A 14,263-nucleotide genomic window follows, 5' to 3' on the forward strand; every position below is an offset into this window, starting at 1 on the left:
TAATATAATTTTCACACATGAACTACAAAATAACAACAGACTTAATTTCTTAGATGTATCCGTTTACAACACTAATAACTTTATTCGAACAAATTGGTATAGAAAAACGACATGGTCGGGTAGATACTTACACTATTCCTCATACTGTCCCAGAAACTATAAGATAAACACTATTATTTCCCTTACAGACCATGCTATTTTGTTGTCTCACCAAACTTTCCATCCACAAAATTTATCCCTAGTAAAAATAACTCTAATTGAAAATGGTTACCCAAAAATCTCATTCATTCAGTTATTCAAAAAAGACGAACTTTCTTAAAAACACAAATTAATTCTCCCAATACCAGTACTAACATCAAAAACACCAATCTTATTTACTGCAGCATACCATACGTTGAAGATTTATATTATTATTTTGCCAAAATTTTGTTAGAAGAAAACATTTTAGTATCAGGCTCATCCTTACACTCCTTCAACCAATTCTTTACGAACATTAAATCCCCCACCCCATCCAATCTCAATACTAATGTAGTATATTCTGTTTCTTGTAATGACTGTGCTTTTCAATATATTGACAAACCTCCCAATATGTACACAAGAGAATGAGACAACATGAACTAAGTGTGGTCCACCATAAACAAAAAAATTTCAAAAGTACCCTAGTACAACACTCTATAGAAAACGCCCATTCATTTAATTTCACTCCAAAGATTTTATATCACGAAAGTTGCATCTTTAGAAGGTTATTCGCGGAGAGTTGTCTCATCCTCATAAACGTTTCTAACAGTGTCAACATTAGATCAGATCACAACCTATTACATGATTCATATTTAAATTTTTTACACTTTTTGACAAACAATTAATATCGACTTCCTTTTAAGATCAACAATTTAAGTATTCACACCCTGACATATAAAAACACACACATACAATCTCACATCTCTCGTTCAAGTGTTTACACGTGTTACAAAGGGCACACCAGTTTCATTTAGTTAATTTTCGTAAACCAATCGAACAACATCCAGAGAACAATATTATTTGTGTTTTCAAATAATAATTTTAAAAAAGACAAAGTTTTTTAGTAATTTTGATTTACAAAATCTAATTATTCGGCGAAAATTAACTCACAAAATCATTTTTGTTAAAAAAGCTTGTTTAGTGAAAAAGTGCTAACAAATATTCAAACATACAGGTAATTAATTCAACTTTGTCATTAACCTTTTCTTAAAAAATTTCCATAACTTTCAAAAAAAATTTCTATTATGTTTAATATCCTGTTTGATAATCCACTCATTTATTTTTATCATTTTTATTTTGAACATATTATCATATTTCTGTACATTATTATATTTTTTACAATTTAATTCATTATTTAAGAAAAATCTATTTTCTTTTCCTAAACATATTGTTTGCAAAAATCTCATCAAGATCATGTTTCTTGACAGATGTCCTGAAGATGGAACGTACCTAGTTCCGAAACGTCGACAATAAACAAATAATTAAATAAAGAAATTGTTTTTTTAAAAACTTTTCTTGTTTTTTATTTTGTATTATTTTTGGATTCTTGTTCGAAACTCTACAAAATATATATATATATATATATATATATATATATAAGATCAGAAAAATATGTATAGAAATTCAGTATAAAAAAACTGAGTGAAAAATTATTTGATTATTCGAAAATTTAGAGTTGTATATATTTTTTAATTGCGCATTAAAACAATTAAAATAAAGAAAATTGACACTCATTCATTTATGGTTTTTGATTAGCGGCCGTGTTTGTGATCTTGATCTATTTTTTCTACTTGTATCTATGGTTATCATGTTCATGTTGGCATTATTGTGCAAATCCAAACTAAAGTCAAATTTATTTAATGCTTCGTACATGTTTTCTGCTGTGATCGCTGTCACTTTATTTTTATTCAATAGTTTCGGTAACATATTATTTTTAAGTTTATTATCATTATGACTCGGAACGTGTGTCAAATATGTGTGGAAAATTATACTTTACGAGTTATGAAGTGACTTGAATATTACATATATCAAGAGTAACTTTGTTTTGAAATGTGTTGTTCTTAAAACATGATGATGGAGCGCAAAATTAAATTGAAGACTCTAAATAATCACATTACATGTAAAATTTGCCGGGGATATTTTATAGATGCAACAACTGTAACGGAGTGTCTTCATACATGTATGTTATTATTATTTATAATTTTAGTTATTATATTTAAATTTTTTAATACTGTTTTGCAATTACAGTTTGTAAAAGTTGTTTAGTAAAGCATCTAGAGGAAAATAACTCGTGTCCAACATGTACTATTGTGATACATCAATCGCACCCCCTGCAATACATAAGTTTTGATAGAACTATGCAAGATATAGTTTTCAAATTGGTCCCTGATCTCCAGGAAAGTAAGTCTAATTATTTGCACTAAGAATGATTAATATTTTCATCAGAAATATTTTTAACACTTGTATATTTCAAGATGAGAATAAACGTGAGCGTGATTTTTATCGGCTGAGGGGTCTACCTTTTCCTAAAGACTTACCTCCTGTACCAGGGGAACCCGATGAACAACTGTCAACTACAGATGTTCATATAGAAACCGATTATCATAGGCAAGACGAACAAGTTAATGTTTGTTTAGAATGTATGAGCACTAATTTTAAAACCTTAAAACGTAGATTTATTAGATGCTCAGCTCAAGCAACAATCACCCACCTGAAAAAGTTTGTTGCTAAAAAAATTTTAAATGGCATGGACAAATATAGAGATGTAAGTTATTTATGATATATGTATATATATATATATATATATATATATATATATATATATAATAATAGTTAATTATTTCAGGTTGATATTTTGTGCAATAATGAATTGTTAGGAAAAGATCATACATTAAAATTTGTTTATGTTACACGATGGAGGTTTCGGGATCCACCACTTCGACTGCAATATCGACCAAGGATTGATATCTAGGTTAATTTTATACATAACAAATGCTATATATAGTTACGTTAGAATAATTTTAAATTATAACCTCGAAAAACTTATGGATCGTATGAGCTAATTGACTACAGCAGTGATTCCAAACGTGAGGTGCATATTGGGAATCACTTTAGGGCTTTTTTTCTGGCTTGGTCTGAATTTTTGAAAAGTATAGCTTGAACATGAATTTTTCCTATTATTTAATAATAAAATTACAATTACCCAACAAATAACTGAAAATGATATAGGGTAGTGTGGCGGGGCTTAAAGGTCCGCAGGCAAAAAGGACCACCATCATTATCTCAAAAACAAGTAAAGTATGGAATTTTTTGACAATATTATTTTAAACTAGAGGGCAAAGGATTTGTAACCAACCAATAACCAATCCCCTTAAATCGGCTGACGTCGCTATTATGAGATAAAAGAACACACTGTCAATTATTTCAACGAAAGTCAAAGTAGTTTAGTAGGTATGGTAAATACCTGAATATAATTAAGTAGACACTATTCAATTGTTTTATAACATGTGTTTTTTTTTAAGTTATATTCCTCTTTTTCATTTATATAACCTCTAAAATACCTTTCATGTGGTTAGGGTAAAAAGGACCAAATAAACTAAAGGTGCAAAAAGAAAATTGTAAATAAAAAAAACTAAGTTGTATAAATTAAGGTGAAATAAGTTAAAAATGACGAATTGACAAGAGATAAATTGAATTAATAGTTATCCTAAGATTGAGGATGAATCCTTCTGACAAAGTTCCATATGAATGTTGTATTCAATGTGATTTTTATAAAAAAAAAATGTGCCCATGAAATATGTATTTCAAACAGAAGTTATATTTACCTTATTTGTAATAATTGTTTTGTGAAACAATTTTGTAATAGTTGTTTTATGAAACAATGAGCTTGATTATGATTTAACTAGAAATATCTACAAAAACACAAGATTGGCATCAAATAAATAAATAAATAAAACCAAGATTTATTATAGTAGTCGGAGTTAATAACGATTTATTTTTACTGATTTTAATAATATATATTTAGAATATAATTTTTAATTTTGTAGTTCAATTTAATAATTGAACTGCATTGCATTTATTGAATAGCATATTCATTATTCTATCAAAAAATTAAAAATAAAATGGTAAACTTTTTTACTTTGCCTATGGGGGTAAAAAGGGCCATGTGACAGATATTTAAAAAACAGAAAAAACTATTTCTACAATTTTGCATAAACTGGGAATTTTACTGAACACACTTAGATAGTTATTTGTTATGTGTTATGTATTCACAATGTAGTTGGTTTGGTTTTTACAGCATAATTGCTAAAAGTCAAAATGGATCTTTGTGCCCCGCCCTATCCTATGGGATGAGAATGCTTATGATGAACTATGAACTTAAATTTAAAGGGTTTAAATATCTAACTTTAATAATATTGAAGTTACAAAATAACAAAAATCAGCAAAAAAAAATTAGATTAGTTAAAAAATACTGATCTTGATTATTGTATTCTTAAATAGTGATTGATATTTAAAATCATATTTAATTTATTTAGCGCCTTGTTTGTCTCGGATTTGTTTAACTACAAGTTTCCGTTCCGGTTTTGAAATTAAAAATTATGGTTACTTAAATTTATCATAAAAATTGCTATAATTATATTAAACGTTACCAAAATTTCAACTGGCTAAATACAGTCATCAAGAAATGGCTTTGTGAAGAAACCGAAACCGATTGCTCAAATGTAACCAAATGGGAAAAAAATAAAAATAATACTGAAAGTGGAATTTTTGCTCCTAATGATTTATTGATAATCAAAAAGAAATACACATTATTTAAAAAATGTATAAGCTTAAGGTTAAAGCTAAATAAGTTAGAGCCTAATGTCTAAGAGCCAGCGAACTATTCGACTAACATGTTTTCACAAAGCTATAATTTTTTTATATGATATTTTATTATCGGTCTATTAAGAAAGTACCGTTCCGGTAAGGACCTCGCGGTAGCGTCATCATACCTTCAATTTTTGAAAATGTCAAAAATAAAAGTTTTTATAACCTGCTTAGACCACATAATGTAGAACAATTGATGCCAAATAATATTTAGTATTAGCTAAAAAGGATAAAATATGTTTTCAATTGATGTTTTCGGGTAGTGCGTTTTGTTCGATTGTTTTTTCTTCTAATACCGCAAATATTGTTCAGATCAAATTTGTGTAACTAATTGAAAAATTGAACAATCAGAGCCTGTACACCCGCGTGTAACGCTAATAGTACCCGGCATAAAATTAATTTGGGATTCCGGTTTTTATTACACGTTTTGAAATTTACTTTTAATGTTTTGATAACAATTTAATAGTGATTTATTCTTAAAACTTATGATTTACATTTCTTTAGGAACAAAACAACTTTTAAAAGTTGAAAAATTAGTTTTCATGAAGTTTCTAGAAATCCTATAACATAGCCCATCAATGTTTGGGAATCACTGGTGTACGGCAATCCTTAGGGGTTTTAAAATGTCAATATCTTCGGCTCATTGGTATTTTAAACAAAACACACTACATGTAGATGCATAGATTTTTTTTTAGAATATGTAATGATTTTATTAAAATGATATAGACTTTATATTTAAGTATTCTTAATATTTAGAACAAATCAATATATTTTTCTAAATGTTGTATTGTACCTTCAATTCATAAAGAAAAAAAAAAACAAATTATCAGTTCTGAAATAAAAAGAAAACTTTTCACCAAACGTCATACAGACACTATATTTGCTAACTGTTGGATCTGTAATAAAATTTATCTTTTAATATTAAATTCATTTTATACGGTGTATATGTAACTGCAATCCTATTATATTTGAAGAAACACATATGTAAGAAATGCAATACCGATGAAAAAATTCGATATCGGTATTTCGCTTTTATAAGCGGTAATATTATTATTTTATGAGGTGTAAACAAAATTAAAATTGACTTGTACAAATATAAAAAATAAACTTAATATAAATCAAAAATAAATAGAAATAGAAGATAAAACTTGTACAAATATATTATATAATTATGTATGTATATATGTATATGTATATATATATATATATATATATATATATATACACATTTAATAGACAAGTCCTGGATTTTTTCAATAAATTGATATATGTTTCTTTTCCGAACAATAAATCCAATAAATGAAAAATAATTTGTCTTTGGTAGATGTTTAAAGGACGTTTCGGAACTAGATACGTTTCATCATCAGGTTTCTTCTGGTGAAAACATTTTTTTTATATAGACTAACTACTAACTCTATTAATGACGAACAATACAGAATATTAAGTAAAAAACTTTTTTTTAATATAAAGGAATGGATTATGTACCAAATAAAAGTAAAGAAAGGTAAAGGTAGCCATTTTTTGTACATTTAGCTCTGGATCTTCGAAAAGACTGGACGTGCCTTTGCCAAAAACAAATCAGCACATCTCTCTATCAATAGGAATCGAATATTTTCTGAACCATTCAAATCGATTGATCTGTGCACCCGAAAACGTGGACGAAAAAATGCGGGCACACAAAACACACACACGCACACATCCATAGATAAATAAACATAACATAGCAATAAATCGGTTGATCCACACACACATCAATTTTTTCTGAGGTATGCAAAAATGTTCAGAAACCTTCAAAACGTAAAGATATGCAAAAATTTTCATTTTCGATTCAGAGCTAAATGTACAAAAAATGGCAGTTTTTGAGAGAAATAAAGCATCCGAATTGAATGATTCAAAAAACTTTCTGTTGACAAAACAATTGCTTTTGGAAAATAAATCATTTTTTTGTACTTCGAAAATAATTCAGATTAAAGTATTAACATACTTTAAATATAATAATTTAAATATTTTTGAAGCTCGCATCGCATACTTGAAATAAATATTTTTGACTTTGTGATTCAGTAGATATAATTCTTATAAATATTGAACAATGTTACAGTATTTATAATAACGATTTCGTCTAATCTATATGTAGTTCGTCTACATTCTGTTGAAATGTCTATATTATTATCACTTATACTCTTCTTTTATCTATGATTATTATATTGTCTAGGATTCTATTCTGTTTCTGTTCATCACAGTCACAGACAGTAGACAGATGTCAATGATGTGTCAAATTGGCGGAGTGAACAAACTGCAGTTACTTGCAGACTTACATTGGTTTTTGACGTTTGCATTTTTACTTGAAGACTTCAAACAGCGTGAGTCATTTTGAGATATCGGTTGCCATTGGTTGCCTTGGTTAGTTCTCGTAAAATGACACAGTGGCCTGCATCCAGTGTTGCCATGTCTACAGTTTTAACTGTAGATCTACAGTTTTTTGGAAATGATCTCAGTTTTGCAGTTTTGGGCTCGAAATCTACAGTTTTTTTGCTGAAGATGCTAGCGCCGTTTATTTTATTTGTTATGCAGAACTTAGTGGCAGTTGCACTGAGTCAACTTCAACAAAACTACTATTGTTAAACTAGAGATAATGGTCATCGATTATTTTAATAGTATACGCTAATATGAGAAGCTCTATAGCTCATGCTTGACTGTCAACGCAAAGAAAAACGGCATGACTAGCGGCGAAAAGCGAAATGATATTCAACCGTTTATCTCTCGTTAACTAACCAACCTTTCTGTTGTTAAATATTTTCCTTCTGTAAGTCATTTCTTGTATCTGTAAGTCAATCTAAACCGATTTTATTATTATTATTATTATTTTTTTTTATTTTTTAACGGCAATCAGAACCTTATGTCCTTTGAGCAGTTGGGCTGAAACTTCGTATTTTTAGATGGTAACCCAATGGTTAATCCATCCATATTTGATGATTTTTGTTATTAGAATTAATCTAATAGGGCTGACTCTTTATTGGTGCAGCAATGCCGGGCAAGGGCTATTTTCACTTGGAAACATATTGCTATCTATATTTCCAAGTGAAAATCGTTGCCTGACAACAGGCTGCTCGAAGTGGGTATCGAACCCGTGACCTCTGAAACAAGTCCCGTCGCTCCTAACCGCTTTTACCTATGGGCGAGCCCGATTGTTAAAATTAAAGCTAAAAACCAACTGGTTTGTTAATGCGTTGGAAACATATGGTTATCAAATAGTCATATTTTCAACATTTACGAATGTAATATATAATCTAAATAATCAATATTTTAAATAAAATTATTCATTGCATTTTGTAACGTTTAACACTCAACTAGTTAAGTTTGATTCAAATCTACCCATAGATAAAAGAAGAGTACCTTTATTAATAATAACATGAAATAATAAATAATTAATGAAGTATACAATATATTGTGTAAGCTACGATGGAAAACCTATATTCAAGAATTATCGCTTTTTGACACGTAACGATGTTTGAGATGAATGAATATAACAAAACCGTTAAAGATCATTATTGCTTTCAACTTTTTTTTTCAAAAATACCACTAATGTTATATTTTGTTAGTTGCTATAAATATTCTATTATAACTATATAATATTACCATCATTTAATGATAAAACTGTAGATTTACAGTTTTTCAATTTGAATCTACAGTTTTCTACAGTTTTTTTCTGGCCTATCTACAGTTTTTCTCTATGGTGGACCTGGCAACACTGCCTGCATCTGCATTGCCTGCATTGCGAATTGCGAGTTTTGTTATCGTTACACAGCAACAGGATTTGTGAACTTCTTATGGTTACGTTCTAACCTAAATGTACAAATGGAAATATCTTTTCAATATTAATTTTATTCTTTTTATAAATTATAGTATTGAATAATATTCTAATGACAGGGATGACATTTAGTCATGAACTAAAAATGGTTACATATCACTTTCTGAGGAATATGTTGTCAATCTTGTAAGAATCTTAATAATGGATTTATCACGTAGTTTGTTATTAAACGATGAAGCTTTATCCAAGTTACCAGAAGCGAAGCAGCAAGTGTTTGTGTTTGAATGGCTACGGTTTTTAGATGAAACTTTACCATTGTCTCAAAAGGTTTGTATATAATTTAGTTAAATGTGATAATCACAAAGTAGTATTGTAAATTGCAAAGTCTTAATTGTATGATACAAAAATGTGTTTTAAAATGAATTTGAATTTTATACATATATGATTATTTAATAAGTAAAAGCAATTCGTGACAGCAATATTATTTATCAAGTACTATACTCTTCTGAGCTAGTTTTTTGTAAAATTTTCTAACCTAGTTTTATTCATAAAACTCAAGTTATTTAAGACTTATTTATAATTCTATTTAGTTATGTATTAATATTGAACTTCATGTTACAAACAGCAGAAAAAAATTCAATTGTAGTTTTTATTTTCATTTACTATGAAAATTAATAATGTATAAAGTTTGTATAATAATGAAAATAACGCACTTTTATAACTTGAACAGCTTCTCATAAAAATTTTTAAGATTTTAGTCATCATGGTTTTGCATTTGTTCCTTTCTCACAGTGATGACAAGACAAACCATTGTATAAATATACAACATTGTGTCTTTATGTATATGCGTATATATTTATTCAAGTATATTTTTGCAGTCACATATCAGAGAATGCCAAAATAAGTTAGTAGAACAGTTAACTGTACGCATGCAATGCCCTCATGGGCCACCTACCCGAAATTTAATTGCACGTTGTTTGGCTACTCTTTTTTCTCTTGGGGATACATTTTTATTATTTGACACTGTTAACAAATGCAATGAGATTCTTAGACATCGAGATGATACATCGAGCTATCTTTCAACAAAACTGTAAGTTGCTTGTAAGTTTATATTTATATATGTTTATAAATATTTGATGTAAATTTTTTTTTTCCAAATCTATTTTAGTACTGCAATTGCAGTTTTGGGATGTATGTATGAAAGTTTGGGAAGGATGATGGGGCGATCATATGAAGAAACAATACAAATACTAACCAAAAGTCTGAAGCATGCCGAATCTCAAACAAGAGCAGAAATCATGGTTACACTCAATAAAGTAAATTAATATTTGAATTAAGCGCAATACCCTTAGAATTATATGTAAGAGCAGAGCAATGTATGAATATGTATGCATGTCTGTACATATATATATTGTCTCATTTTGGCCAGGACAGACCCGGATTTTGAGCTTGTTTACTAGGTTTTTTTCTAAAAGTAATGTTTGTTGCGGCTTTAAAACTTTTGTTCCAGGTTTTAGAAAAGTGTAGGCTTAAATTGAATCTTTGCATTGATTAAAACAAACTTAATATTAGTAAACCATTCACAAAAGGAGCAAAATTTTTAAGGAAAGCTAAGTCAAAAATTTTCTTTATTGGTCCCCCGTCATACATAAAGTGTGTTGTATTATGTGAGATTCATATGTATGTGTTTGTTTGTGTAAATACATACATTTGTGTCTGATATACATTTAATTGTATCAACAAAATTGTATTAATCCGATGACGACTGGCTATTTTAAGATACATAGAAGAGTATTATATATACATAGTATATAGTATTATATATACATAGTATAGTATTATCATGAACTTAAAGTATTATGTTAAAACTATTTGTGACTCACATTAGATCATATATGAATATATTAATGTAATTGGACATGTAATTGGTGTGTGAGACTCAATACATAACAAGTTTTCATAATTTATCATTCAATGTAAAAAAATATTTTAGTTGTGTGCGGGAATGGGCACAGTAATTTCGAGCGTGTACAAGGATGTATACAAAGCTTGTAAGCATGGATTAACGGATCGTGCCATGTCAGTTCGTTGTTCGGCTGCTCGATGCTTGCTGGAAATGCTTAATGATAACTCACAACAGGAACGTCAACTCTCCTACATGCTGCTTCAAACAGCTAATGCTGATTTTGAGGCTTTGGTGACACTTTGCTTTAGAGCCTTTGATGGGAGCAATTACGAAGTTCACTGCACTGTTGCTAGACTTCTTGGCACCCTGATGGCTGCTATCCAATGCCAAGACGAAAAATCTTTAGGTTTTTATCATAATTATGCAATTATAATTATTTTTTTATTTGCGATGGGTGTAAATTATTGATATCTTGTTTAGTTTTTACGTTTCTTCATAGCTAACTAATAATAATATTTTGATATTGGTTAGTTTTACTACTAAAAAAGTAAATCAATAAGGAGAATAGTTTTAAATGATGACATTTTGTGTGCTGTTTTATACAGATATTCTATTTATTATATTTTTACTATTTTATTTAATGTATTTAAGATATTTTACTTACTTGATAAAAAAAAGGTACTTTCGAATGGTGCTAATTAAAAATTAGTTCAAATAACCCAACTGCACTGCTCAAAAATACAAAATGAAAAACAACTTTTTTTTTATTGTTTTTTGTTATAGATGTATAGTTTTAGATCAGAATATAAACACGTCAATTTTTGCTGATCTTTTACGGTTACATTAATATTTAGTTTGAAACTTGAAGAAAGGGCTCATTTTCAATTATACCTGGTTCAAATGTTTAATTAGGAAATTAAAGTTTGTATATTTATTTGTTTTTCAAAGAGATCTATAAAGTGATGTATAAATTGTTTAAATACAATAATGTTCAATTCAAGAATACATCTATATTTTTATTTTTTTTATAAATTTCAGGCCATCAAAACAAATATGCCATTAAAACAGTGAGTTTGGAGGAAGCTTTGAGTTTGCTGATGTCAGGTTTTCTACGAGGGGGAATTTCATTTTTGAAAGGCACTGGAGAAATGATTAAAGGAGGTTCTAGTGGCAATCGTGAAGTACGAGTTGGTGTAACTTATGTAAGTTTGTGGACTGTTGCAGTATAAATTTTATTGGGACTCATGATTATTTATTGAAATATTTATTATGCATATATATTTCAATTAGGCCTACATCGTGTTTGTTCAAGCAATGGGTGTTCAATGGTTGGAACGTAATTTAACAACATTTTTAACACATATTCTGGATCTAGTTGCTAATCCCAAAGTTGCATCATCTCATGTTGATGCTGTTTACTCACGAAAATGCATCAGTTTCATTTTGCATTCTGTCCTGGGGAAAATGCTCAGTGAGAAAGCGCAGTCATCCTCTTGCAAAGAAATAGTTCACATCATAGTTAAACAAATGAATTCATTAGATTTTAATCCAGAGAATGCAAAAGACTACAACCAGGTAAATACAATTAACAAGTATATGTGCATTTCTAGGAAGAGTAAAAGTTATTTAAACCATTTTTGGCTCTTTTTGCCTCGTCTTCGAAACGGCTAGACCTGCCTTTGCCAAAAACTAATCAGCACGTCTCCTTATCAATACGAGTTGCATGGTTTTTGAATGATTCAAATCGGTTGATTCATCTTCCCAAAATCGTCGACGACAATTTGTATCCGCACACACACACACACACGTAAGGTATTTCCACACAGTAAAGGCATTTCCTTTGCCAAAATTATCAGAAACCTTTGAAACGTAAAGATATGTTAAAATTTTCATTTTCGATTTTTTTTTGTGATTACTGTAGCTCACCCGGCGGGAAGTTAATGAAGATCAATTTCATTAAAAATTTAATGAATTTATTTTTTTTATAAAATCATTTCTTTATATCAATTGTTAATGTATGTAGGTAATGTATTTCTATTTTTTTTATCATTTTATGCTCAGTGTTGTAGAAAATATAAGCAGAGAATTCGTGCAATAGTAATAAATGCATTTGAAATTAAGATCAAAGTTAAGCATAAAGAATAATAAAATATTACTTTTGTAAATTGTAATGCCATCATATAACTTAGGATTAAAAATTAGTTTAATTATTTTACTTTTTTGTGCTTTCTAAGCAACTTTATATCTGAATATATAAAAGCTATATTGAAAAAAAAATAATACGATGCAATTATTATAACATGATAGTAGCCCTTACCTTTCAAAAAGCATCTCTAAAAATTTGACGTTTGGTTTGTTGATTTCCCATGACTATGTAGGTTTACCAGTATGTATCAATAAATATATTTATATATATATATATATATATATATATATATATATATATATATATATATATGTATATATATATATATATATATATAAATATGTTTACTTGAAAATTTTAACAAACTATGATTTGCAGGAAACTCTTTTTGGGCAACATCTGCTAGTGTGTGCTTTACAAGAAATGGGCCGTCTTATTTTAAGACTCGGTACACAAGCACAAATTTAATTCATGATTCCTCTTTGAATCTAATTGAGGCTACGGTATCTGTATTAGTGCACCCTTGCCAGGCAGCGAGGTTGGCTGCAGCTTGGGTGTTTGCGCTGCATATGTATTGCAGTGCCTAGTGAAATAACTCCTCTTATCGATCGCTGTGTTGCAGCTATTGAAAGTATGAACACCTTGCCTGAAGCAATAGCAGGTACTAATGAAAATATTATAAACACATATTTCAATTATTTTGATTATTTGCTGAAAACTATCTTATAAGCAATATATAACTGTAGTAATTGCTCAGTATTCACTGCTATTTTATGAACAGGTTACAGTAGTGCACTGGCTGCAGTGCTTAGCAGTGTGCGTTACTCGCCTTTAGGAATCCCTCACACGAAAGGAAAAATTGTTTTTAATACTGCGGAAGAATTATTAAGATCAGCTAGTCAAAATAGCAGGTTATCTTTGAACAGAACCCAGGCTGGCTGGCTTCTTATTGGTAGCATAATGACTTTAGGTTAGATAAGTTAATGCAAATTTATTATTAAAATCATTAGCCTCATTCATGTTTCAATAAAATTATATCATTAGGTATACCAGTTGTTAAAGGTCTATTACCACGCATGTTATTGTTTGTGGAGAAATTCTTTCCCAAGATCTGCTAAGGAATTAGAATCAGAAAAATCACGTGGTGATGCATTTACATGGCAGGTATTTGGAACAGCCAACTTTTTACATTTATGAATTTGAAATAATACAGAATACTTTCTACATTTTGTTGTACATTTTTTCTTATTGTATTAATGGCAATTTCATTATTTAGGTCACTTTAGAAGGGAGGGCTGGGTGCATTATCGTCGCTATGCATAGTTTTCTCCGCATTGTCCTGAATTGGTCACAGAAGAATATATTCGGAGACTTTTGACGCCTATCGAAAGTGCATTAGCTATGGATAGGGTAATAAATGAATAACTATTTTATAAAACTAGTTGGTATTGGTATTTAGCCTTGAGGCAAGTTACATGAACTTCCCGATATGTGTAAATAATCGACTTAATCATAATAA

At 29.1% G+C, this 14,263-nt stretch overlaps 2 protein-coding genes across 4 annotated transcripts; both read left to right on the top strand.

Moving 5' to 3' along the window:
* The first annotated feature begins 1,889 nt into the window (after nucleotides 1–1,889).
* Nucleotides 1,890–3,599, top strand: LOC113386999 (polycomb group RING finger protein 3-like). Of its 3 annotated transcripts, none has more exons than XM_026624759.1 (5): nucleotides 1,890–2,197; nucleotides 2,266–2,418; nucleotides 2,493–2,782; nucleotides 2,864–2,989; nucleotides 3,247–3,599. In XM_026624759.1, exons 1-4 carry the CDS (start codon nucleotides 2,086–2,088, stop codon nucleotides 2,987–2,989), a joined length of 681 nt encoding a protein of 226 aa, XP_026480544.1. In that variant the 5' UTR covers nucleotides 1,890–2,085; the 3' UTR covers nucleotides 3,247–3,599. The 3 variants fall into 3 exon arrangements, with proteins under 3 accessions (XP_026480544.1, XP_026480545.1, XP_026480543.1); XM_026624760.1 differs by having other exon boundaries at nucleotides 2,493–2,625; nucleotides 2,692–2,782; nucleotides 2,864–3,599; XM_026624758.1 differs by having other exon boundaries at nucleotides 2,864–3,599.
* A 5,057-nt stretch (nucleotides 3,600–8,656) lies between these two features.
* LOC113385975 (HEAT repeat-containing protein 5B-like) lies at nucleotides 8,657–14,169 on the top strand. Its single transcript, XM_026623792.1, is given in 15 exon segments — nucleotides 8,657–8,714; nucleotides 8,788–9,019; nucleotides 9,571–9,782; nucleotides 9,861–10,008; nucleotides 10,686–11,004; nucleotides 11,637–11,800; nucleotides 11,889–12,173; nucleotides 13,123–13,201; nucleotides 13,204–13,298; nucleotides 13,300–13,405; nucleotides 13,526–13,714; nucleotides 13,789–13,829; nucleotides 13,831–13,908; nucleotides 14,021–14,072; nucleotides 14,075–14,169. Coding segments are annotated over 14 exon segments (1,989 nt in total). The 5' UTR covers nucleotides 8,657–8,714; nucleotides 8,788–8,893.
* Nucleotides 14,170–14,263: the final 94 nt, after the last annotated feature.

Source organism: Ctenocephalides felis, unplaced genomic scaffold, assembly GCF_003426905.1.
Source record: "Ctenocephalides felis isolate EL2017-DRISC unplaced genomic scaffold, ASM342690v1 CF-g0.4_SCAFFOLD_03571, whole genome shotgun sequence".
Lineage (NCBI taxonomy): Eukaryota > Metazoa > Arthropoda > Insecta > Siphonaptera > Pulicidae > Ctenocephalides > Ctenocephalides felis.